Source organism: Magnolia sinica, chromosome 3 (assembly GCF_029962835.1).
Source record: "Magnolia sinica isolate HGM2019 chromosome 3, MsV1, whole genome shotgun sequence".
Lineage (NCBI taxonomy): Eukaryota > Viridiplantae > Streptophyta > Magnoliopsida > Magnoliales > Magnoliaceae > Magnolia > Magnolia sinica.
In genome coordinates, this window is record NC_080575.1 from 125,573,089 (window position 1) to 125,600,989 (window position 27,901).

Consider the following 27,901-nt stretch of genomic DNA (forward strand, 5'->3'; position numbering starts at 1 on the left):
TTAATTAAGTTTACATAAGCTCATAGGTTATCTTTAAGCACATGAACAAAGGATGAGCATATTTATGAAGCAAAGCATAGAGCAAGCTTTTCAATCCAAAATATATATATCAAAATATATATATATGAAGAAATAAATAAATCAAGAAGCACATCCAAAATAAAAATAGCAATCTAGAAGAAGTTGAGGAAGAACAAACCTTAATCATGGTCATGGAAAATGAAAAAGAAAGTTGAATTTCGACAACCAAAGAAATTCAAGAGACAAAGTTATGTTAGCAAGGATTGTTGGTGTAATAAGTGCAACATATGCAGAAATAATAATAATTTAAGTCACATAAATAGAGATTGTTGGTATAAGACAAAATGAAGTAATTTGCCTGGAAAAATTAGAAAATTTATTTTATTTAGTTTGAAAACTTAAGAAGAATAAAATTATATTTGATATTTGGATAGCAGTTGTAATAACCATATTACAGAAAATTGAAGTTGTTTTGTTGATTCAAATGAAAAGGTGCATCTCAAGTAAAACTTTAAAATATTAAAGAAAAATGAGTCATAGTTATACAAATAAAAGAAGATAATTCTAAACTCATCTTGGATGTTCTTTATATTCCAAGTGTGGCTCAAAATTTTCTAAGCATTAGACAATTGATTTAAAGAAGATATTTAATTAATTGTTAATAAAGATGAATGTGTGATCTTGTATAAGAAGAATAAGTAAATTGTTACAAAATTGAAAATGACATCAAATAAGATTTTTCCTTTTATCATACCACTAAAAAGGAATTTTGCATTAAAATTGGAAGATGTTTATGAAACATGGGTATGACATATGAGATATGACCATTTAAACTTTGAATGCCTAAAATTGCTAAATTGAAAGAACGTGGTGATTGGTCTACTGATTATTAATGATAAATGTAAAGCTTGTGAATGATGCATTAAAGAAAAATTTCATGAATGTTCTTTTTCAAGTTTATCATGGAGAGTAAAAGCTCTTATTTTTAATGATTATAGTAGGATAATGTGGATATATTTTTTTAAACAAAAATTGAAATTTTAATTGTTTTTCTCAAATTAAAAACATTTACAGAAAAAGCCAAGTAAGTAATCCTTGAAAGTTCTAATAATTGATCCTGATGAAAATTTTACATTAAAATAATTCCGAAATTTCCTCGAGTCAAATGTCATTGAAAGAGAGTTGATAGATAGATACGCTCCACAACAAAATGGCGTGGCGGTATGAAACAACCAAACGATAGTAGAAATGGCTCAAATATAAACAATGAGTCCCAGTAGATGAGAAGCTCATATCTCAAACATATTTCACACTTTGACACGTGCGATGAGTGCAGAGGGAGGGAGGACGTATGATTGCACCTGCTCCAAATGGCCTGGAAGGAAGTAGAACACCCTCTCTCCTTTCCTTGGAACCTCCACTCCGTTGGCACGAGGAATTTAACCATGGAATCGAAGAAGTCATGAAAATATCAGTTCCCACTGCTTTCTGGAGGTGTGATGAGTGAGAGAAAACAGCTGAAACCCGATTTCTCTTTTCATGCAGGACCTTGTTTCCATCCCATCGCCCTCTCCGTCATTTGAAGGATTCAGTTTGATGAGATGTTTCTTCAGGCCTCTTCTCAGTAGCCAGCCATTCTCATGGCTTAAAGACTCGGCAACTCGATCTGATTGGTTCCCCCTGAGTCAAGTCAAGACTCGCCCTAGTCAGGTCGCCAGTCCCAGATATGAACTGGGTCCAGCCTTGATTCATGATATGGGTAGCAACGAGATGGGTCGGCTGGTCCGTCTGGCTTCTAAGCATGGTTTATTCAGGTCATGTCAGGTTGACAAGTTGGGCTCGTCCGGCCCTACTCGCCAATATAAGATATTGATGCAGGTGAGAAGAGGGACGTGTGATGATGAATGGAATGTCTGTTTAAGAGAGCAGCGTTGCTCGTAATTCTGATTGTCCATCTTGTGGGCCTCCCTAGATAGACCGTGGGCATCGTCTTTGATGCACATGCTAACCCTTGAGGAGCTGTTGGTTGGATGTGGGCCTCAATTCAACGGCTGAAAACTGATATGATTTCACCTTGGCTTGTATCAGATTGAACGCCCAAAAGCAGGCCTGGCCTAGACCAACGTATCTACCACCATCCACATCCCTTGGCTGGCCTAAACGACATGTATGAGGGCCATCGGACCTGGCCCAATTGCAACCTTGGTCATGTTAGAAAAGAGCTTTGCTAAGCCCACACGCGTGTACATTAAAGCTCACATTCAAGCCACGCATGTGCCAGCCAGCATGGGAGGAAGGGTCCAAGATTCAATCCATCCATCAGAACAGCACCACTATATTGATTCCCTAGCCCGAGAATCAGGTTTATATACGGGTCAGGTGGGCCACCGTCAGCAAAACAAATATACGACTTCAGAAAACTTAGCTGAAGATTTCTAGCTCATCCACCTGTTTCCTACACTGAGGCCTACGTGCTGATTGGACCAGATTTATTTTTTGGGAAATCATGTACAAGGTCAGACCGACCTGATGGATAATTGGATCTGGCACCCATGTGCCATGCAGGCACATGTGTGGCGTGTACAAGAGCTTTATTGGACACGCACCTGCACTGCACTTGCCAAACGTGGTTAGAAAAAATCCACTCCGCAGGATTGCTTGAACTAGTTCATGGATTTGCCAAATTCACATTATCATTTTCTCTATCTCAAATAGGGCCTTTCTAGACTTGTTTTACACAACACTGGAGACTCACGGCGAAAGCAGCATGACAACAGCTCCAACTTTCACAAGTTTTGGGGCTATTGGCTAATCCGTGAGGTGGCCCAAGTTTTCGCCTATTAAATGGTTTCTGGAGACAGATCAAATGGTACCATAACCAAACACGCTCAATCTGCAATCAAGGCCCCCAGGTCATACATGGGGGCTCTTGGCCTGGCTTCAAGCTCTCTCAACCCTTGGATCAACCGTTTTATCTAAAAGCCCACACACACCTTAGCAAACATCCAGACAGCATGTGACAACAAATCAGCGCATCAGGTTGTGGAATTATTTTTTTTTTTTAAAAGCTGGTGGTCTACTCAACAAGCGGACCACACATGTACAAAATGATGGAAAGTTTACACAGAATGCCACTGGTTGAGATTCAACATGTAGCCCACCTTATGAGTGGAATGGCCTGTCATATACAACGTGGGGCCAACCTGACGTGGATTGTTGAGGATGAATGTGCTCGCGTACACTTGGGGCTTGTCAATCAGCTAGGCGTGGGCCCCACAAATGTAAAATTTTGACTAGGCTCAGCCCGAACAGTTCAAAATCTAGTGTTAAGAAAACCCTAGGCCTGGCCTTTTGACAACCCTATGTACGCTGGCAATGAAGTGAGCTATGCTGGTACTACGCGAATGCACTCTGGGAAAATTGACCAAAAATATCACCAGCAGCCATGCTTTTAGGTGTCCTGAGTTTGGCCTCCAATTCCATCAACGGGAGGGATTACGAACCCACACCCAACTCCTGGTGAAGGAAACAAAACCTTCGTTGTCCAATGAAACATTGCTAGAAAGATGCTCTACAGATTCAAAATTCAACAGCAATAACACAATGTTATGGCTCTCATAGATCAATTGACATTTGACAACAGCACGATTAATCCTTCTGAAAAAAGAAGGGGGCATGTGCTGACTACAGAAGACCCGACCAGACCGTTCCACCATGACAATGACACCACCACAAGGCACACGTATACTTCAATGGTAGGAAGAAAGAGAGATGCTGACCAAATTCCCATGTTGCCATCCGACACAATGCTCTTGTATATAGGATACCTGACTAGAGAACAAAACCACCTTCTTGGAATCTCTGCCACAAAAATCACGGTCAGAGCAATTCTCAGTATCCAATTTTCAGCTCGGGTAAAGATGAGCAGCTAAGAATCTGCAACAGCCATGAACTAGAATGCAAACGCATACAGATTCTAGGTGTCAGACAAATCCGTGTAACAATGCAACTACCAATGTTTCAACGAAAACTAGAACATGAAGGAGCAGCAGAGTATATCATTGTCCAATTCAAAAATCTAGGAAACTGCCAGGAGAGCACAAACACATTCCTTCCAGCAATTGACTGAAGAGCATAATGAATTTCACAGGCAAAACAAAATTGACAATCTTGTAGCTTGTAAAAGAAATTTGAGTATAGCAGCTTGTGCACAGTCAACAAATGAGCTCACGCAGCATGCAGAGCCTCACATGAAAAATAATAATAATAAAAAAAAATAAAATCCAACAGAGGCATTCAGCACCCTGGGTGCCAGGGTCTGAACATCCTTCAAGCAGTTCAAAACTCCAACATATGCATCTTGTCCGTTGCTATCCCCGATGTCGGGACATGAACACCCCCATCAACCCAAAACTGTGTCACCTATTGTCAGATCTTTGAAATTGGAACAGCACTTATCTGGTGCAAAATAAAAAAGGTACCAGAATGCCAAACAGTCCAAAGTCTTATCCGAATTAGTTGAAAAGTGAGAGTGCTTCAGCAGGAAATCATCACCATCAAGTTATCCCTTCTCCCCGGGGGGGGGGGGGGGGGGGGCAGGGCGCGGTGCGGAGGGGTCAACAATTTGTACATATAACTATGCCTTACATGCCATAAAAAATAGCATCACCACCACCATCATAATCAATCATAGCCTCAATCTAGTTATTTGGGTTAGCTTTATGAATCCTGTTTTGCTGACCGTTCCTATCTGAGGCCCTATCCTTGTACGTGAACATGCCTCAATAACCCTTCCCACACTTCACTCCAAGCCCTTTTAGGCCTTCCTTTCATCATCTTTTCAGGCCCTTCAACCCCAATAAGAGTTCCACTTATCATTTCAATCCAAGTCCTTTTAGGCCTTCCTTTCATAATCTTTTCAGGCCCTACAACCCCAATAAGACTTCCACTTATCATCTCAATCCAAGTAATCCATACAAATGCCCCATCATCATCATCTAAGCTTTATCCCAACTAGTTGGGGTCAGCTACACGAATCATGTTCCACCATTCCGCTCTATCAAGGACCATAGCCTCAATTAAACCAATGGCTATCAAATCTTTTCTTATTACTTCCAACTATGCCCTTTTTGGCCTTCCCCTTGTCCTTTTAGAGTCTTCAACTTAAACCCACTCACTCCTACCAGTGCAGTTCTTGGTCTATGGCCAAACCATCTACATCTTTCCATCATCTTATTATCTATTGGTGCTACTCTTTTGTCCTTGAATGCATCCATTTTTAATTCTGCAGTTCCCCCCATCTTGCCACTCATCCATCTCGACATCCTCATTTCCGCTACACCCATTCTCTGACCATGCTGTTCCTTGACTGCCCAACAGTCTGTCTGCTTAGAGCTATCCTATAAAATCTCCCCTTCAGTTTGATTGCCATCCGGCAATCACACAAAATGCCAGAGAGACATCTCTGCTTCATCCAATGAGCTCAATATCCTATGAGCAACATCCTTCTCAATCTCTGCTCTCATGAATTATCAAATCTATCAAAAATGGTCATTTTTGGGGTATTTCTTGGTCAACAATCTTAACTTATTCTTCGTGTTCACTCATATTATTACTGAAACTGCAATTCCATATGCTCATTTTAGTCCAACTAGTTTTAATATCTTTAGAGCTTGGACTCCAAAGCATTACGATACATGCAACGTAGGTCTAATGTGCCCAATCAAAGAGTCCATGATGAATATTTTTGAGAATCTATCCGAGGAAGATTAGAATAGACCTTCTCCCAGTAATCTAGACTTCAATTGACTCTCAGAAGATTTGGTTGATCAATTGGAAGAGGAATTTAACGATGAGCAAATTATAGTAGCTATGCGGTGGCAAGGATAAGGCTCTAGGCCCTGAAGGTCTCCCTCCTCCCCCCCCCCCAAAAAAAAAAAAAAAAAAAACCCCACGGAGAAGAAGTCACAGAAATCTTGAATGAAGACCAAAAGAGGACAAATTCACAGCCCACTGCACATTGTTTTTAGGTGTAGTTGAGTGCATTAAAATTTCCCTGCATGCCCTGAATTTTCAATTCCAGTCCTCACACCCATTTATTGATTAGCCCAGTGTCTCTCTCTTCTTTTTTTTTTCTTTTTTTTTCTTTTTTCTTTTTTAATCTTTTCATATTATTCTGATGGGAATTTGACATGCTAGCTTGATCCTAGCTTAAATTTCTTTCAAGAAACTAATCCTACCCAATGATACAACATCGATGTAGAAATTTCTGTTTCCAAATTGAATATTATCATTACCATGTGTAAAGTAGATACACACTTATATATATATATATATATATATATATATATATATATATATATATATATATGTATTAGAGAAAAATGTAGGTAGAAAATGTAAACAAATATAAGAAACTGAGTAGAACTTTTCTAAGTTAATAGATAACTAATTTTACATATTTAAAATACATTTGAGAGAGATAAAATCAATTAAACAATGAATTAAACATCAAGTCATCCACATTTAACAATATAGTTAACAAGAAGTAACAACAAAATCAACAAGCTATTTATTTATTATGGTAGAAAATCAACAAGCTATCTTCCTTGAAACTTAAAAGTACTTGAATCTTGATCTTCCAACTTCCAAGAGAGAGGGAATGTAAGAGAGAGAGAGATTAAGATCACTTGGAAGTAGGAAATACAAGAGAGAGGGAGATTAAGACCACTTGTAGTTAAGAAATGTAAGAGAAAAATAGAGTAAGAGAGTTTTGGAGTGAGAATATTGCAAATGGAGGAGATTTGGAAGCCTTTTTATAGGCAAAATGTCATTTTTTTGCAAAAAATAAAAATAAAAATTCAATGTGCCATGGCCAATATGCGATCGCGTATGCGCATATGCAATCGCACATGACAACAATGCATGCAACCCAACTGCTATGCGATCGCATATGCGCATATGCAATCGCACATGACAAGAATGCATGCAACCCAACTTACATACCAACGTGTCATGTGCGTGGGACATTTGAGGAGTCAATAAGATAGACCCACCATGAAGGTCACCTGCTGCAAAATCAGGCTAGTCCATCAAGCAGGTCACAGTATACGACACTGGTGGATGGTTCAAAAAAAAGGTGGGTCAGGTTGACACAACAGGCCATTGGACCTCCAATAATAGATGGGTCTAGATTTGAAATTGAAACAACTGGTTCAGGCGTGGGTACAACATACCACTCTGATTATCAGATGGGTTGGGTCTGGAACCTATCAAAGTTGACCCAACCTGCACTGAACCTGACTTCTAAATCAATCGGATCTGGACTGCCAATAATAGACATGAACCAGACCCAACCTGACTCAATCTATAGCAATCCATTCAATTACGGTAATTAAGGCAATCGATTAAAATGCAAAAAAAACATACAAAACAGGTAGCTAAGTGCTTAACAAGAAGACTAGTAAATAGTGAACTGAAAATTACACCCAATTGAGACCTGATAATGGGTCAAGGATCAATTTTGGGGGGAAACATGGTCCATCAACCCAATTACTTAAAGAACAGTTCAAGAACCTTTATAGAGTGATGAAGGGACAGGAAATCATAGTGAATCAAGGGGTTTGGAGGGAGGGAAATCAATTGATCCAGATCAAGGTGTGTCGAAATGGTTAAGCAACGACCGTTACATAACATTATCGGCTGGAACCATTACGCAATTCAGGGTTCAATCAGTCACCATTTAAAAAAACATGACTGTTATGCAATTGGAGGTCACGAAGTGGATCTTTTTTGCTGTTTCAAGGTGGCAAAATCAATCCTCTGATTTCCCATATCCAGTTTGGGGACGATACTCTTTTTTTTTTTTTTTTGGGTGAAGCTGACGAGTCTAAGGTCGACAATTTGAGAATGCTTCAAGGTGGTTTCGTTGCAGAAGATTAATCTGGCTAAACATGAGATGCTTGGCATTTATATGGAAAAAAAGGAATTATAATGCTTCACTGGGTATTTTGGATGCAAGATGGGCTCATTCCCCTCGACCTACTTGGGGCTCTCCCTTTGTGTTGGGAAGCTAGCTAAACATTTATGGGATAATGGTGGAAAGATTCAAAAGGAAATTGGTGAGTTGGAAGGTGGAGTATTTGTCTCTTAGTGTGTGGATTACTCTCATTAAAGCGGCATTGTCAAACTTGCCCATTTATTTCATGTCACTTTTCAAGTGTCTGAAGTCAGTTTTAGCTCACTTGGAGGGGCTAAGACATGATTTTCCTTGGAGGGGCACGGCAGAGAAGAAAATTTTCCACCTCTTGGTGTGGGGGGAGGATTGAATATCTTTTGATGAGAGTGGCGTTGGCATTAGAGATTTGGAATTGATGAACTTGGCGCCCTTGGGAAACTAGTGGTGGCAGTTTGGTTTGGAGAAGGGGACTCTTTCACAAGAGGTAATTGAAAGCAAATATGGGTGCCTTGAAGGGGATTGGTGAACTAAGGGTTCCTCTCTTTACAAAGAGTTAGAGCTGTACACAAGCCGAACCAAGTCAAGCTTGGCTACCAGGCTACCCCGGCTCGAACTCGGCTCGGCTCGGCTTGGTCTTTGATCCTGATTGGCCGACTCGACTCGGCTTAGTCAACAGCTTGAGCTGAGCTTGAGCTCGATCTTTCGAGACAAGTTCGAGTTCGAGAGTTGAGTTTGAGTTTAGGTTTTAGAGCTTTTAATATATCAAATATATAATATAATTTATTTAAATATATATTTACAAAATATTTATATTAAGTGAAGCCGATCTGAGTCGAATCGATTCAAACCGAGTCAAGTTTGAATCAAGTTCCGAGCCAAGCCGAGTTGAGCTCAGTCTAACTCTTCGAGCTCAAAAAATCAGCTCAAACCCAATTTTGAGTCGAGTTTGAGTCAAGCAAGTTAATCAAGCTAACTTGGTTCATGTACAGCTCTACAAAGAGTCAACGATTTGGAAAGAGATCTAGTGTTTACGCCAAATTCAAATTAAGAACGGGCTTCACTTTAGGTAATGAGGAGAATATTCCCTTTCGGGAAGAGATGTTAGGAGAGGTGGCTTACCCTTACACATCAAATTTCCTCTATTGGCCCGCCTTGCAATATTATGGTTACTACATGCTATAATGTACGTGGTGAATCCCTCATTTCGGTTCTGTCGTGCCGTCGAAATCTCCGAGACAACGAAGTAGTCGGATTTATCTCTTCTAGATTGGTTGCATTTTTTTTGCCCATCAAGCAATTATTGCAATAGGATGTTGTGGGTCAAAAGACAAATCAGGTCAATTCTCAGTCCAATCTTTCAAATCCATGCTTCAAAAGAAGGGAGCGAAGGTTGCTCACACGGATCATGTGTGGCAATATGGTGCTCCTCTAAAGATTCCGCCCTTTGGATGGCTAGTGGGAAGAAAAAAGAGTTTTAACTATCAACAATCTTTAGAAGCTATCAATGAACATCCTCGATGTATGTGTCATGTGCATGTTTGTTGCCGAATTCATTAATCACCTCTTCATCCTTTGCCCTTTCAACATGTGGAGTGTGGTCAACTTTCTTCAGAATGTTCAACTTAGCTTGTTCCATGCCTCTTGAAGTCAAAGATCTTTTTTAGGCTTGGCATGGTGTGGCTCTTCACAAGTTAAAATTTTATGGAGACTATGTTTGTGGGTTGGGTTGTAGATGATTTGGGGAGAAAGAAAGGGAAGGTGCTTCCAAAATGAAAGCAACCGGGAAGAGAAGGTTGCTAGTAGAGCAATGTTTCTTGTATAGAAATGGGCTGTGGGTCCAAGATGCATTGTATGCGCCTTTTTCCTTGTTTACTACTGCCTTTGTGTGGGTTGTATTTAGCGCTACCTCGGTGCTTCTTTTCCTTTTTAATGGAAGTTTATGTTGCCTTTCAAAAAATAAAAATAAAACCTCCCCTAGTAAAGATTGAAAAACAATCATTTTATTTTATAAAATAGGGCCCAACACCTATTTTTCACTTTTATTCCAATTCTTTTCATTTCTCCTCCTTAAAACGATCTTAAAGCGAATTTGACACGTCTTGTACACAAAAGAGGGATTGAAAACCTTAATGAAAGAGTTTTGACGAATTAAAGCTCTGTGGGCTAGGTGGGGGTACATTTGGAAGGGTAGGGAGGATCGGTAGCCGGAAGGAAGCCATGCTCGTCGTCAATCAAAGGAAGATGGCACACCACCCAATTGTGCAACTGAAGCACTGATCGAAGGCTTGTCGACGTGTCTCCTGACCATTGGAGGAAGTGAGGTAGGTGAGTCGAATAGCAAGCAACCCCCTGTTCAAATTTTGGTTCGAACCCCAAACCTCCTCTGTGCCGCTCTCTTACAATATATGGCAGAGCCATGCATGCTCGAGACTCAAATCAGAGTACATGTTGGACCGAGATTGAAAATGTTACCAATGGCTCTGTTGAGTTGTTGTTGGCCATCGCGGAGTTCGACGCATGTCCGAGATTCGTTTCTAACGTGGCTAGTTTGGGGATATTTCTTTTCATTGGCAAGTGTAGAGAAATCATTAGTTGTAGCACCTGGGAGCAATTGCCTCTTTTATTTTGATCGAATGCATCTTTGATCATTTTCCAAGCTTTTGAGATGAGAGATGACTCGTCGCAATCTATTGCTTCAGAAGCTCCTTTACAAATTCTTGCAACGGATTTGGACGGCGATGAAATCATGCGAAAGGATCATCTTACCTACGAGTCTCGGGAAGCAGATGAGTGCATTTTGGAGCAAAAGGCTATTGATGGCACTAGCGCAACGCTCATCCTCGGTTGGCTTTATTAGAGGTGGATGATTCGAATCAGTGCCTTCAGGTCAGGGAAAGGTTCATGGATCCTGGTGTTATGCTTGAGGAGACAGTGGTGATTACTCCTCTCTTCACCTTTAAGCCAGATGTGCCGATGCAAGTGGTGACGGTGGTGGACAATTATCTATCTCGTGGGCCAGATTCTATCTTTGAAGATCAACTCAGATGCTCTACAGGACGTTTTCAACATGGTGGGGGCATGGTTGGCATGTCGTTTGGGGCCTGTGATGAAGATGTTCTGGAATTCTACCAATTTGTTGAGATTAGAGCTGGTTTGAGGCGGCAGGAGTATTAGCAGGCGACTAGGAAGTCCCCTAGGGGTTGGAGGGCGCTTCTAAGTTTGGAGTGCTCCATCAACTACAACTCAATAGGCAAAGCAAGCGTAGGTAAGAGGGGAAGATTAGGCAAGGCTGGTGAAAATTTATTATCCTCTCCTGGAACGTCAGAAGGTTGGGCTGCAAGTTTAAAAGAGCCCAAGTCAGAAAGGTGTGCAATAAAGCTAGGCCGGAGATTATTTCTTTGCAAGAGACAAAGCTCCATCGATCAATAGAGGTATGTTGGACTTTGTTTGGGGTGAGTCGCTTGACTCCAAAAATCGATAGTTTTTTAGAGTACTTTTCTCTTCAAGGAAATTTCCTCCAAGTATTAGTGAATCTTCACTATAGTATATGGTTCGTGCTCCAGCAACGTGAGGGATCAGTTCTTGGCTGAATTGGACTGCATCAGACTGAAATGGGATCCACTATGGTGCATCGGGGGAGATTTTAACGTGGTGCGGTTTACTCCTGAAAAATCTAATGGAGACTCTGACTAGTGGCATGAAGAATTTCTCAGATTGGGTGGTGAGGCACGGGATGGTGATTTTGCCACTTGAAGGTGCAAAATTTACTTGGACCAATGGTCAACAAGACGCTATATTTTCACAACTAGACAAGTTCCTAGTGTCTTCATCCTGGCTTGAGAAGTTCATGTTGGTCCGTCAACGTGGTCTATCGAGGCCCCATTTTCGACCATTAGCCGCTTGCTATGGAAGTAGCAGAAGAAAAATGGGGACCCGAACCCTTCAAATTTGAGTTAGCATGGCTTGAATTTGAGGGCTTCAAGGAGCTTATTGTTGATTGGTGGATCTTTGGTAGTTAAAGGTTTTGCTGGATTTAGATTGTGTAGAAAGCTTAAGCTTCTAAAAGAAAAGATAAAAATCTAGACAAAAGGTGTGTTTGGGGCTTGGAGGGTTGAGTTTGATAGTATGGCTAAGGAGATCTTAGATCTAGATATTGTAGAGGAGGCTGGTGAGCTTTGGTTGAGGATAACGATAAAAAGGATGCCATACTTTTAAGATACGTGAACCGTTCTAAAGAGGAAGAGATTAGGTGGCGCCAATGCTCTAGGGCAATGTTGCTAAAAGAGGGGTACAAAAATACCCGTTTTTTCCACATTATCGCGAGTGCTCGGGCTCAATGCAATCAAATTGGTAGCTTGATTGTTGATGGCACCCGAGTCACAGATACAGGAAAAACATGTGATGTTGTTGTGACCTTCTAGAAGAATTTGCTTGAGGGAGATGTTTGGAATAGGCCTCGGCTCGATAATCTCGATTTTAATATGCTGTCAGGGGAGGCATCGTCTCTAGAAGCGCCTTTCTCGGAATATGGGATTAAAGCAGCCATAGACTCGTTAGGTGGAGACAAGGCTCCTAGTCTTGACGGTTTTCCTATAGCGTTCTTCCAGAATTTTTGGCAAACTGTTAGAAAGGATGTTATGGAGTTCATTTATAAATTCTTCGAGCGGGGTTGGTTATCAGTAGACTTGGGAGCATTGTTTATGGTCCTTATTCCTAAGTTGGAAGGTGCAGAACAGTTGAAAAAATTCCGCCCCATAAGTCTTATTGGACACCCACATATAAGATTCTAGCCAAAATGCTAGCTATGTGATTTAGGAGGGTCCTCTCCAAGATTATTGTCGTCAATCAAGGGGCTTATGTTATGGGTAGCCAGATTCTCAACAGCACCCTTATCGCCTACGAATGCATCGACTCTAGACACAGAGAAAGGCAGCGGTCTGGTGTGTAAATTAGATTTGGAGAAGGCGTACAATCATGTAGATTGGGAATTCTTAGATTATATGCTGGCTCGCTTGGTTTGTGGTCAAAAGTGGAGAGGTTGGATGCGTAAATGTGTTCAGTCCGCCACCTTTTTGGTGATGGTGAACGGATTGCCTAATGGCTTCTCCAAGGATCCCCTTACCTCTTCGTGATTGTTGGAGAGGCGCTAAGTAAAATGCTTTATAAAAGAGAGGAGAACGATCTTATTAGCAACTTCAAGGTGTCTGCGAATGGAATCACAGTTAGCCATCTACAATACGTGGATGACACTATTATTTTGTGATGCCAATGCGGTTTCACTAGATAATTTACGAAAAATTCTCATTTGCTTTGAAGCAACGTTGGGTCTCAAGATTAACATGACTAAAAGTGAATGTTGGGTATGTCTCCGATGAAGAACTAATGTGGCTTGCGAATGTATTCAGTTCCCTCAACGCATCTTGGATTGTCACTTTGCAACAGAAAGCCCGCCGAGCATTTATGGGACAGAGTAGTGGAAAGAATAGAGAGGAAATTTTCATTATTTATCTTTGGGATGGCAATTGACCCTCATCAAAGCAGTCTTCTCAAATATTCTTGTGCACTTTGCCCCAAGTCGGTGTTGGAACGACTTGAGAAGCTAAGAAGGGATTTCTTTTGGAAAGGGTTTTCAGATGGCCGGAAATTTCATTTGTTAAAATGGGATGAGGTTTGCAAGCTGATTTTGAAAAGGGGGGGGGGGGGCCTCCGTGGGAAGTGGATTTGGATATTTGGGTCCAAAGAGGGAAGACTTTTTTAGGGAGATTGTGACAAGCAAGTATGGAGTGTGGAAAGGGGGGGTAAAAGATTTGGGTCTCACAAATTTGGCACTCCTTGGGAAGTGGATTTGGAGATTTGGGTCCAAAGAGGGAAGACTTTTTTAGGGAGATTGTGGCAAGCATGGAGTGTGGAAGGGAGGGTGGATGAAGAAATCATCCTCTCTCTATATCACACCTCGAGCGTTTGGAAGGCGGTTGCGACAACTGAATACTTAGTCCATAGAGGTATTGCATTTGCTCTTAGGAATTGCAATTGCATTTGTTTATGGGTTGATGTTTGGTGTGGCGATAATGCACTTCAAGATTCCTTCCTAAGATTAGCTTCTTTGGTCATCGATCGATTCATATTTGTAAAGCAATGTTTCTCTTTCTATGGTTCGTCAGTCATGTGGTGTCTTCCCTGTTGTAGGAGTTTGGCGGATGAGGAGTTGGGTAAATTTCTCGGCCTATTGGATCATCTCAAGAGTGTTGCCCCATCTCCCTCAAAAGCAGATGCGATGATCTAGACGGGGCATCAATTGGGAAGATTCTCCGTTTGCTCCCTCTTTAGTATTATTTCTAAGCCTATTCGGTAGTCCGATGTCGTATCATTCGTTCCAATATCATGTCTCAAAAAAAGGCTCAAACATCGTAGGCATCACCCAAGAGGCCAAGACACCCCATTAGTTACCATTTTAATGCCACACATAAAGAAAAGCCTCAATCTCCCTCAATATCAACCAAGATACCACAAACATGCCAATAAGCCAGTTCCATATTCCATCGTGAATGCACAATGCATAAAGAATGCCCCGCAAACTTCCTTATTGAGCTTCCATCTCCAAATGTCCCTCTCCCCAAGTGTTGGACTTAATTTGCTTCGGATTTCCATAAATCCTAAAAGCTCCTCGATTTCATGATAAGCTAAAGCATTAAGAGTAACCTTTTTATTGTGCCACCTAGTAGACATGAGTAGACACATGGCAAAGAGCAGTGCCTTTGCACCATATATCCTCCCAAAACCTCGTACATGAACCATTGCCGATTTTCAGCACATTCACCTTCGAAAAAATTTCTCTTTCACCCCGAAGATAGTTTTACACAGCCTGAAGCTTAGTATTGAATCAAGGCCCTTGTGTACCACCCCTATTCTCATTCCATATTTGTTGGCAATCACTTCCAAAGCTATTATCCTTCTTCAGATCCATTTTCCCATCAAGGCAGGTTATTCAATGGTTTTCAAGCACGTGTCCCCACTCCAGTCTCCCTTGTTCTTTTGATCTACAAACCTCTCTCATTCAGCCAAATTGTATTAGTATTTCTCCTCTGAAGGTTCTGATGCAAGACAATTAACCACTTGCTCTAAAAGCTCGAACCGATAGAGCATGGCGACTCAATTCATTTATCTCATGGCCCAGGCCCCGCATCCCATGAGTTAGGACCTCGGCCGAACCCCCCTCGTGGGCCCCACTTCACATGAGTTTCGCTACGCACGAGCCACCCACCTCACACGGGCCGCCCACCCCGACTATGCCCCTGTATCCCACAGGTCACCCCACTCAAGCCCGATGTGAAAATGCCCCTGCATAATCACCCCCGGTGAGGAGTCTTGAACACAAGACCTCCCACTCTGATACCATTTTGATGCAGGACAATTAACCACTTGCTCTAAAAGCTCGAACTGATAGAGTATGGCGAATTAATTCATTTATCTCAAAGCCCAAGCCTCACATCCCATGGGTTAGGAACTCGACTGAACCCCTCTCGTAGGCCCCACTTCACATGGGTTTTGTTTCACACGAGCCGCCGACCCCAATTGTGCCCCTACGTCCCATAGGCCACCCCACTCAAGCCTGGTGTGAAATTGCCCCTGCATAATCACCCCTGGTAAGGAGTCTCGAACACAAGACCTCCCACTCTGATACCACTTTGATGCAAAATGATTAACCACATGCTCTAAAAGCTCGAACTGATAGAGTATGACGAATCAATCCATTTATCTCATAGCCCAGGCCCCACATCCCATGGGTTAGGACCACCCCCTCTTCATGGGCCCCACTTCACTTGGGTTTCGCTTCACACGAGCCACCCGCCTCACACGGGTGAGGCCCACCTCACACAGGCAGCCCATCCAGAATGTACCCCTGCATCCCACAGCCCACCCCACTCGAGCCTAATGTGAAAATGCACCTGCTTTAGGTTGTCATAAAAAATCCCATTAAATTCTTTCCAACCCAGTAATAACACTTTTTGGGTACCACAACAAAGATATGTAATATATCGACACGCCATCTAAAGCCAAATTTAATCAATGTTATCCGACCTCTTAGTAATAAATACCTCTTCTCCATCCTAAAAGCTTTTTGTCAATTCTTCGATCACTTCCTTGTTAAATGGAAATGCAGGTTTCTATCTTTAGGGGGTCGTCTAACTCTTATCAAGGCGGCCCTGTCAAATCTTCCCATTTATCTTATGTCCCTTTTCAAATGTCCCTCCACAGTTCTGAAGGTTATCGATAGGAAGAGGTGGGACTTTCTCTAGCATAACAAGGGAGAGAAGAAAAAATTCCATTTGGTAGATTGGAAAGTTGTTTGTAAGCACTATCAACAGGGAGGGGCGGGAATCAAAAAACTTGAAGCTAATGAATCGCGCTTTGCTGGGAAAGTGGATTTGGAGATTGGGCACGGAGAGTAATAGCTTGTGGAACAAAATTATTAAAAATAAATATGGCAGATCTAAAGGGGGCTGGTGGTGCAAAGATTCGTCTCGGTACAAGCCCTCGGCTCTTTGGAGAGGCATTGTTGTCATGCAAGAGGAAGTTCTAAAAGGCGTAAGAGTTTCAGCTTGGAAAGGGAGCCAACATCAGGTTCTGGTCAGACAGATGGGTGGATAATACTCCATTAAAAGATAAATTTCCGATAATCTTCTCCCTTGCTCCCAATCCGGCAGTGTCGGTGGTGGATTCTTATTCAGTAGTTGCAGGGAAAATTGTGGTCAGTGGCTTGTAGAAGAAATCTCCAAGATTGGGAGATCCAGGAATTCGTGAATCTCCTCAATTGCATCCAAAAGGCTTCTCCTGATCCCTCTATGGAAGACTCTCTGGTCTGGATGAATTCCAAGTCCAACAAATTTTCGGTCAGATCTTTCTATAGTCAGCTAGACCGCTCTCCTCCTCTCAACATTCCCCACTGTAGGCAAATCTGGAAGTATCCGGTCCCTCCCAAGTTCATCGCCTTTGGATGGTTGGTCTCTAAGAAAAGGATCCTAACTGCGGATAATCTTCTTCTTCTTCTAATGACGACAAGGTGTCCCCGCCCCCTTTTAAGGCGAGATTATTCCCTGCAGATGCACACAATCACCCGCAAACCAAAAGTCATCTTTTTTAAAAATAATAAGTCAGCACTATCCTTCAAAAAAAAAAAAAAAAAAGAAGGAGAAGACCCCACACAATCCAGCCCATAGATATATGTCGGGTCTGTATCCACTTAATCTAGACCAAACCTGGACCCAAATTACTTGGACTTGGTCCCGGACCCAACCACAAATTGATAGATTTCCTCCAGGGCTGATCTACACCAAAATTAAATTGGGAATGGTCTAGAACCTTCCTCGACCCAACCCGACCCATTTGCACCCCTAGTTTCAATCAAGCCTAAAAACGGTCTGATTCAACATGCATGTATAGGCCTAATAAATTTCAAATACCCCGCATGAATGACACCAGAACATGAGAATGGTTCCCTCGACATGTTGGTATTTCTTAGAAACATGAATGACTCCTTTCCAAATATGTTCTAGATGTTCTTCTCTTGGCATAATATTTTCTCTTAGCATAATAGCTGTGTCAGACATCAGTTAGTTAAATAGGACATAAACATAGGAAATGAACGAATGTAGAAAATAAATAATTTTCCAGTCCAAAGTGCCAAGAAAATCAAAGAGTGTGCATTAAGATGTACAGATTAATTGAATTGAAAACAATCAACTTAATCAAAAGGAAATCATGAAATTAATGATGTTTCGTCGTATATCTATTATGAGGAATTAGTCCTCGAAACTTGAAAGTAATGTGTATGCAATTTGAAGACCAGAACACACTACAATTTGGTTACTTCCACTTTATCAAACTGATAATTGCAATTCAATATGATAGTGCATCCAAACACACCCTTGGTAGGAGATTCCAATAGCTCGTAAGTTGGATTAGTATGATATGGGGAGCTGACTCCTTCAATTCAAATATAGGTTATATCAACTACACATTTAAGTCTGGCTGAATCAGTCCACTTTCCTAGCTTTTATATTTGTATGCTTACATACTATCACAAGTTATGTTCTATAAAAATTTAAAAAAAAAAGGGTTATGTTCTATAGTTCAATAGAGATAATGTTGTTATCATAGAAAACAATCCTGCCATGGCTACTCATTAGAGTAGAGTTCCCCCATGTGGCACATGCACTCGACCATAGTTCAAAAACCTGAAAACTAAAATCAACTTGATGTCCAGTCACAGGGTCAGATTGACTCGAAGACTTGACGGAGTGCTCACTTAGTCCGAGTCTGTTTTAATTAAAACTATTTAAATAGATATAAACTAGCTAATTTAACAAAAACATGGCCCATCGGCCACTGGTTATTGACATTTACCTAATGAGGTCATAAGTTTGAAATTGGTTTAGATTCTTTTATCTTTTATCAAAAAAAAAAAAAAAAGTTCAGCAGGCGAGTAACTCAGTTGGAGTCACCCCGAGTTGCATTGGGTTGACCAAGTTAGCGAGATGACTTGAGGAGTCTTGTCGATTCACGATTGAACCACACTAACAAGTGAGTTTCCTAATGACTTGCTTGAAATCTCATTGACTCGAGTTGCCTCAGCAGATTTCCAAATTGGGTAACCAAGTTTTAGAATTATTCTATACATTCAACATCCGAACTCTTAATCAGGTGGGCCCTGTGATGTATATGTTGTGGCCCAATAATTAGACTATCTGATGATCGTTGTGGACCACACATATAATATTAATGCGAACCATTGATTATTATTCTCTAGCTGTCCATTTCATTCATGCACATGTGGCCCACATGATGAGTGAACCAGACTGGCTTTTGGGCCTTTGCACATACAAAGTAGCAACCAACAGATGAACGACCATGATCTTGCAACAATGCCACATTAGCTCGTGAGAGAGTAGGATCTGAAATCCTACTCTTCCAATTAGTGATCATCTTTCTCCACAAAAAATAAGTGTCTATCAAAATGTAGCAGTACTAATTGCCCGACTCTAGAGTTCTAAAGTTCTATTTTTTGGCACAAAAATCGAAGCATTTGTAAAGTCCCTTTCTAGTATTTGCACAAATATTGATGAGGACATCCGAGCACCATACCAGAAGAGGAGGGTTGAGCCAGTTTCCTTATAGCTAGAAAACCATGACATGGGGCCCACTTGGCCCAATTCACATTCCTAGCCGCCATGTTGAATACCCCACGTGCATGTTTGTGCATCTTTGAAGATTCCACACTGGGAAGATGCATGTGGGCTACATATAGGAGCTTGATAGACACAATGATCAGATCATTAGATCATTATCATCGGGCATCTTAATCATAGACCTCAATGGCCCATGAAATAATTTAGTTGTTTAGATTATTTACATGCTTCGTCATTTTTTATATAGCTTATATTTGTGTTAAGATTAGGGGTTAGGAACAACTTTTAATTTATTAAGCGTCTTTATATTGAGAATCTTATCTGAGAGCATCTTTTTGTAAAAGGTCTTTTTTAAGACTATAAAAGTGAAAAGGGAGTGTGTGAAGCCCTAATACCATTATTTTGAAGAGAAAAAAAAAATCTGTGTTTTCTCTTCTTCATGTGATTTTAAGAATACACCATGTGATTTGGAGTTTGGGTGTGGTGTGATTCCATTCTCCATTCAACACATGTGCGAGGCTTCCATCTATCATCTTCCATTTATCTTCCTTTTCTATTCAAAAGTAGTATATTCCCAAAAACTTCATCTCTCTTCTTCTCTTCCTATCCAAAACCATCCAAATCATCTTTTTTTTCAACTTTTCATCATCCAACTTCAACTCCAACCGAAATTAACCACTGAGGACCCCAAATCTCCATTCATCCAAAACCTTAATTCTCCTCTACCAATACCTAAATCCATCAATCCCCTTAACCAATTCGCCTAATTTATCCCTAATTTCATCTTTTCCCCAAATTCTAAAAAACCCCAATTCCAAAATTCCCAATTCCCATAACCCTAATTTTCCAATTTTCAGTTTTTCCCTTCCTAACCCTAATTATAGAACCTGCAAGTCGGACCCTTGAGTGTGTAACGTGTCTATGCTAAATTGGAAGTTTTATCCTTCCATCAGGCATAATTTTATTTGATTTATGTGATTTCTTAGCATGCGGGCATATGATTTAGGTTAAATCATATTTTAGTTAGCATCTTTTGTTAATTGAATTACTTTATGGACTCTTTCTTAATTTCCATGTTGCATGCTAGCATTAAATCACGTGTCTTGCATCAAATATTCTACTCAAAAGGCATTGGACAAACTTAGAAGCCTCATGATCACTAGAAAGTAGAAACTTTAGCCATAAAATAGCATATTTCTAGCTTTTATTGCTGTTACTGCTCCCTGCTGTTCCATCCAAGGTAGCAAGTTAACACGACCAAGTCATGACCTCTTGTAAAGAAAAAAAGGGGCGAAGTTTGCAAAGTTACCAGCTCTTGCCTTGAGATAACAACCAACTACCCCACTTCATCAGGGTTCCTCTCACAGCCTTTATTCTTTGAGAATATCGAAATCTTACAAAATAAATGAGAGTTCTCCCATTGGGATCAACTGCGAATACACTACTCCCGATTCTTTTGTTGCAATGAGAACACAAGCTATCGCTGTAATCTTCACAACTGTTCTCTGACACTTATAAAGTACGTCCTCCATCTATTATCAGTCAAACATTCTTCTTAATTTAATTATTAAATACAGATATGAGTTGAATCAAGTCTTCGAGTCAGCCTGATCTGGTTGGATATCTAGTCAAGTTTGCAGGTTTCTAAACTATACTGTAGAGTTCCATATATTTACCTGTTTAGATATTTGGGGATAGATTATCGCAGCATACAATTTTTCCATCGTAAGACAGAGGAAGTAAGAAGCATGAGATAGCATGTAAATCTATATCCACAGGTATATAATTCATAGACAGACAAAGAAACAATATGTAAGAGAAAAATTATCTCATGCAAACAAAAAAAAAAAACACAAAAATGCCTCCATCACAACAGTAATATGAACCAAAAACAAGCCATTAGTAGAGAAGCATACATAAACCAGAAACAAGAGCTGAAACCAAGTTTGCGATGAAGCTTCTTACTTTAAACTATGAAGCAATTATATGTCCCGCAAAGCTGGAGTAGCGCTGCTTGATTGGTGGGATCCAAGGATTGTTGTATGATTGCAGGGTACTTTCTAGGGGAGGAAGCTGATAGTCTTGCCAAGGAAGTCACTAAAAATTCTCTTGGATCTTTTATTTCCTTGACAGGATCTTCCTCCTTTTTGCCAGCATTGTAGAGATGGACAAATGTTGCAGTATAACTCACCGTCTCTCCGATATCAGGCACTTCTGGTTCATCATCCACTCTATCTTGCTCCGGTCGGGCAAGAAGAGTAACAATACTGTCAAGCATCTTACCCCAAAGCATTGCGGCCGCATCATCCAAAAGGCTCGGAGATTCACATATAAGCTTGGTTGAGGCAACAGAAGTCAATTTCATCTCGATGGCTCCCGTGATCAGCTTGAGATTGGGAACCCAGAATTGCTGGAGAATCATGCCAAATAGTTCGGGCTGAACTGCATTTATCGAGTTCACGAGAGTCTCATGCCCATGCTTGACCAGAAAAAGCGACATGAATATCACGAGAGACTTTATGAACTTGACAGTTCGATGGTTCTGCAGCCGCGTGAAAAGGGTGCTCCAGATGTCACGAACATAAGGCATTATCACATCATAGCGTAGATTCTCTATAACAGTGTTCAACACATAGAAACCCAGCTCATCCGTACTCGAAGCTTTGACCAGCAAGCCAAATATCCCCAGCACCTGAGTCAGACTCCCTTCATTATTCAGCTCATGAGGTGCCTTCCGCAGGTATGCCTGAAGCAAGCGTACAAGAGCTGGGACACTCCCGGACCGTTTCCAAGTGTTGGGCGACAAAAGAAGCTTAAAAAGCTGTATGTAGCTGGATGAAAGAGGCGGTCTATTGAGCTCAACAAGCTGGGCGAAGATCTGAAATGTGTAAGGCCAGAACTCGGAAACATCATTGGCCAAAATGGTTTCAAGAACAGGGAAGAGTCTTGCCTCGAATGCCGGGATCAGAGATGGGTCCTTCTCACAGGACCGTCTAACCAGAGCAGCCACAGCCTCAAACAAGTAATGGTTGAAAACTGGGTTCTTTGGATTCTTGCAAATCTCACTAAGAACTGCTGTTAGGCTCATAATGCAAACGCCGGCGACCTCGCCACCGATGTCGGCCACACCGAAAACTCGCATGATGCACTTCATGACGTACGGATTCTCTTGAGATTCCGGAAATTTCAGAGCATTAAAAAGATTAGTCATCAATATTGGCACCAAGGGGTTGATATCCAAAGAAGTATACCGCGGGCGCCCCTCATCTTTGACAAGTAAGAGCTTCTCGATGCAATTTGCAGCATAGGAATGAACCACATTCGACTCAGAGCCAAGGAATCGAATCACGTGGGGGATCAATGCGACCGCAACCGGCTTCGATATCTGGTTCCGAAATGTGGTGAAGAACTTCAAAGCATCGGCCTTCAGCATCGGGAACCCATTGGTGTCCTGACTCTGCAACTCCGGAACTATAACCGTTGTAAAAAAGCTCTCCACATTGACGAGATCCGTTGAGACTGAACTCCCACCTGCCTTCTTCGTCGCAAGAGAGACGACCAAATAAATGGCACAATCCTTCTCCTTCCAATTCTCGACTGGGTTTGCAGAATACAGCCCCAGCATATTTTGAATTTGAACAGAAACCATCGCCATCACCTGCTCTTTGTAATTCGTCGCAATTCCTTTCAAAAGCTCACAAGCAATCCTCCGCCTGGTATCAAGATCACTTCCTTCGATATCCCTCCTTATATACTCAACATAGTTCATCTCGAACAGCTCCTCGTCCTCCTCCCGCAGCCGAATGTTCGGGATCACGATGCTCTGACAAATCTGCTGCAGGATATCTGCACCGCCAAACAATGCATGGTGGACGCTTGTGCTGACCGTGGTCAAGAACTTGATTGCGGTGATGGTAAGCCGCTCGCGGGCCGAGGATGCAGACACGACCATAAGGAGGGTCCACACCGCAGACGCAAAATCCTTCAAATAATCCTTGAACTCCTCCTCGTTCTTCTCCATGTAGAGGCTGATGTTCTCACAGACAGCGGAGCGGAGCCCATCAACAATGGTGACCCCATCGCCCCTTGCGTCACTTTCAAGAGTGGGGTACGTTGCCGTGAGGTAGTTCTTGAACTCGGCCATCCATTCGCCCATGTGGTCTTCGAAGAACTCAGGGAGTTCTTGGAAGTTGAGAGAGTAGAAGATGCGGCAGCAGAGGCGTTGGGACTCGATGAGCGGACGGAGAGCATCGGCTGAGTGGAGATTGGTGGGAATGAGAGCAGCGGTCTTGAGGAAGCTCTCAAGGAGGGGAGCAGCAAACCCATCAAGGCAGTACTTGAGGTCGAGCAGGAGATCATTGGTCTTGTACTGGTAGCGGAACTTCTTGAAGATGGAATTGGCGGTGCTGAGAATGCCGTTGATGGAGGCGTAATCAGTGGCCTGGCGGAGGCTGGATACAAGCTCGGGGAGGAGAGACGGCCAGGATTTGGGGAAGTCGTGCTTGCCGATGATGGCAAGGGCCTCACTTAGCTGGCTCTGGATGCGGGGGGAGGAGGCGAGCATGAGGCGGACGATGTGGGTTTTGATCTCGGTCTTCTCGGGTTCAGGGATTGTCGATGAGGATGATTGGTCAGGGTGGGGCGGAGCCCAGCGGGAGCGGAGGTGGTTTTTGAAATTGACAGCAGCGGCCTGGCGGATCTGATCATCGACGGAAGGGAGGGAGATGATGCGGAGGACGGCGAGAGCGAAGCCGGGGCGATCGGAGGATTCGGAGAGGTGAGCTTCGGCACGGCGACGGGGCTCTGGGTTTGGGGAGAGGGTTTGGAGGAAGCATTGGGAGAGGAGTTCCAGGGCTTCTGGGCTCCAATCCATCTTCCAGATATACAGAAATACAGATAGAGAGTGAGCGAGAAGGGTACCTGTTCTTCTTTTGCTGATGAGAGAGAGAGAGAGAGAGAGAGAGAGGTGCCTGTTCTTACTTTACTGCTCAGAGAGAGAGATGCTGCCTCCAAGCGAGGGATTTGAAGGGTTTACATGCGCGATTGCTCAAATACAATTTTTCAAATTGCAAGAAGCCTCACACACGTGGAAATGAGGCACGGGTGCACGGACGCGGATTAGATAGTAGCGAGTCGGCTCCTGAAGTGACGTCACCAAGTTCTGTGGGCCCACAATGATGTATGTGTTATATCCACACCGTCCATCCATTTTTAGATATCATTTTAGTGTATTAGCCAAAGAATTAGGCAAAATAAAAATCTGTACTGGATCCCACCAAAGAAAACAGTGGGGAGAGTGATTCCAACCGTTGAAACTATCCTAACGCCCATATAATATTTATTTGAAATCCAACCTGTTCAAAAGTTAAAAAATATATTAAATAAAGGAAAACACAAATATCAGCTGGATCTAAAACTTTTGTGGCATTTGGAAGTTTTCAATGTGGGCATCACTGTCCTACTGTTTTCTGTGCTGGGGTCGCGGAGCTTTGGATTTAAATCGTTCTTTTGATACCGGTGAAAGGTGTGGATGGAAAACATACATCATGGTGGGGCCACGGAACTTACTAACGTCACTTCAGAGCTAGTCTCGCCACGCAACGTGTCAGTAGCCAATCCGTGGCCCGGGTGCGCGACATCGAGCCGCTCAGTCTTCCAACGGTCCCGGACGCGGATTTACCTTCGACGGACGGACAGACTGCTGCCAGAACTTCGTGCGGGAAGCCAGGTGGGCCCACTGTGATGTTTAGGAGAAATCTACCCTGTCCATTCGTTTTTCCAGATCATGTCAGGACATGAGCCCAAAACTGCGGCAGATCCAAACTTCAAAGTGGCCGCACGACAGGAAAAAGTGGGCGGGGAAATTCCTAACGTTGAAACCTCCCTGGGTCCACCGGGATGTTTAGATGCCATCCAGGACATTCATAAGATCATTCCCACTGTGATGAACTGAAACCATAAAAATATTAATCAGAGCCAAAACGTCCATAGCCCTTCCAATGTTAAAACAGTAGACGTCCAATCCTCATTATATTTTGCGTCCACTTGAATTTTAGATCTGAATTATTTTTTGGCACGTTACTAAAATATCTGGAAAAATAGATGTACAGTTGACTTATCACAAAAATCTTGGTGAGACCCACCTTGTTTCTTATTGCAGAAACTTACTTTTGAGTGCAGAAGCTTCATGTACAAGGCATCGCAGCTGCGTCCGGATGGCGTAGCGGTTCTGGACTAGAGTGGGTAGTTTTGTACTTGTCGGTGCTGTGTCCCCACGATGATGTATGCGTTTTATATATTTTTAGGGATCATTTTAGTACATTGTCTCAAAAATGAAGTGGACCTAAGTAGACCAAACCACATAAGATAGTGGTGATTGAATGCCTACTATTAAAATTTTCTTGGGCCACTAAGTTTTGGATCAAGTTGATATTTGTGTTTTACCTATATCTTGTGTAACGCAATGAACAGGTTGGATGGTAAATAAAAATTATAGTGGAGCATATGAACTGTTTTAATGGTGAGTGTTCAATCAATACTGTTTTCTGTGGTGTGGACTACCTTAGATTTGGATCTGCCTCACTTTTTATCCAATAACTTAAAATGACAAGTGAAAATTGATAGATGGAATGGATAAAACATTGGGCCACATATCTTTTTGGGCACCGGCCAATGAAGGATCAGTATGGAATCTGAATCCAGTGGTTGATGTCTTGCAAAAGCTTTGGCAGAAAGTTATTGCACTGAAACTAGGTGGGACCATCGCGATGTTTGTGATAAACCCACTGTGTTTGTCCATTTTTCGAGTTAATTTTAAGACATGGACCGAAAATGATTTGATTTCAAGACTCAAGTGAGCCATCCAATAGGAAACTGCGAGAAATGAGCAAATACAATTGAAACATTTGTGTAGCCATAAAAGTTTTGTTTCAGGCTAAGTTTTCTTCTTTTTTTTGTTTTTAGTTTATCCCAGTGGGAATGAGCTTATTAACCATTTGGATGTCATATAAAGTAAAAGTTTCAATGCTAGGAATTTCTTTTTCCAAAATTTCCTCTTACCTATCACACTTGAGTCTTGGATCCATCGGATCCTTACTCTTGCAGCCTTGCTCAAGTGGTAGACTCTTAAGAGTTTCAACACCCAGTCAAGGATTCGAGCATCCATAGGTGGTGAAATTCCACTAGCGTGAGTGTGTGGGGGTGTGTGTGCGTGTGTATATAAAAAAAGAGTCTTGGATCCATCTTGATTCTATTTTTATCTTTGTTGCATGTTGTAGAATGATCTCTCAAAATGGATGGACAATATGAATTTGTCACAAACATCACTGTGGGCATCACCTAGGTTCCCAGCACACAAATGTGCTGCAAATGGTTTTCGCCGTGTTACTAACACTGCCGCCATGGTGGTGTGTTCATGTGTTGGGCAATGTATGGGAAGCGGATTGTGTACTGCCCCCGCATAGATAGAATACCGTCCAAGTAGAGATTCTATGGGGCCCTCAATGATGTATGGATTTTATCCATGCTGTCCATTCATTTTTCCATATATCATTTTATGCTATGATCTCAGAAATGATGTAGATCCAAAGTTCAAGTGGACTGCACCACAGGAAGCAGCAGTGATAATGACACCCACTGTTGAAACCTTCTCGGGAGCTACCATGATGTTTTTTTTCATCCAATCTATTCATTAGGTCATATAGACTTGAATGAAGGAAAAACATAAATATCAGCTTGATGGAGAAATGATGCAGTTCCCCTGGAATTTTTAATGGTGGGAGTTCAATACCACTTTGTGGTCCACTTGAGTTTTGCATCTACCTTATTTTTTGTTTCATATCCTGAAATAATATGGAAAAAGTGTATAGTGAGGAGTGGCAGTGGGCAGGCAGCCCAGAGCAGTAGGGCCAACAGGCCCATGAAATTAGGCAGATAGTCATGCCCGAGCTTGAACTCTGGCCCAGTGTTCAGACTCAACCAATGATGAATGGTAGCCTGGACTAATCATCCAGCCAGCCACCGTAAGGAAATGATAGTAAAAAGGCACTGATGAGTGATTGAATTGAGGTTGAAGATATTCATTTGATTTAAGTCATATTTCAATAATACAAATCAGTTATCTAATGACACTAGATATAGAGGGTCTATCATTATCATGTCAGATTTAGATTGAATTATTTCCAACCTTTGATCATTTATATCCTTTCTTTACAAGGCTAGGACTTTCCAGACTTACTAAGTTCAGGACAGGGTTTAAGAGGCTAACCCTAGCCCAACATTAGCCTGGCCCATTGCCACCCCTTGCGAGGGGTGGCAAACCCATTAGCAATGCTTGTGGGCGAGGCTCAGTCCTTCATATCGGGCCCATACAATTCCTGGTCCATCTTTGTGACTCAATTATTTTTAGCGCAGTGGCATGACTTTCCACAAGTACTTGTATAAGTTTCTACGTTCTCATTGCCTAATTTTAATTTTGGTAGAGAGAATTTTAATTTTTTGCAAAATCTCTCTCAAAAATTAAAATTACATGGGGGGACCATAGGTGGGTCAGCTCAGTAAAGAGGTGTCTCATAACTTAAATTGAGAAAATTAGGCTGGCCCATGTGAGGCTAGGACCTAAACCCAGCCCGATGCCACCCACAGTTAGGGCTCAGGTAAGGGTCAAAATGGGTCTAGTCGAATCAAACCCTGCAACAAATTCACAAGGCCACATAACAATTATAATGATGAATTGAAA

The 27,901-nt window shown here is 41.9% G+C and overlaps 2 protein-coding genes across 2 annotated transcripts; one reads left to right on the forward strand and one right to left on the reverse strand.

Moving 5' to 3' along the window:
* Positions 1-3,561: 3,561 nt before the first annotated feature.
* On the reverse strand, positions 3,562-24,196 carry LOC131241183 (exportin-2). Its single transcript, XM_058239896.1, has 2 exons — positions 21,081-24,196; positions 3,562-3,882 (listed from the first exon to the last, which is right to left on the reverse strand). Exon 1 carries the CDS (start codon positions 24,035-24,037, stop codon positions 21,131-21,133), a length of 2,907 nt encoding a protein of 968 aa, XP_058095879.1. The 5' UTR covers positions 24,038-24,196; the 3' UTR covers positions 3,562-3,882; positions 21,081-21,130.
* Positions 12,460-13,110, forward strand: LOC131239154 (uncharacterized). Its single transcript, XM_058236711.1, has 2 exons — positions 12,460-12,703; positions 12,794-13,110. Exons 1-2 carry the CDS (start codon positions 12,460-12,462, stop codon positions 13,108-13,110), a joined length of 561 nt encoding a protein of 186 aa, XP_058092694.1.
* Positions 24,197-27,901: the final 3,705 nt, after the last annotated feature.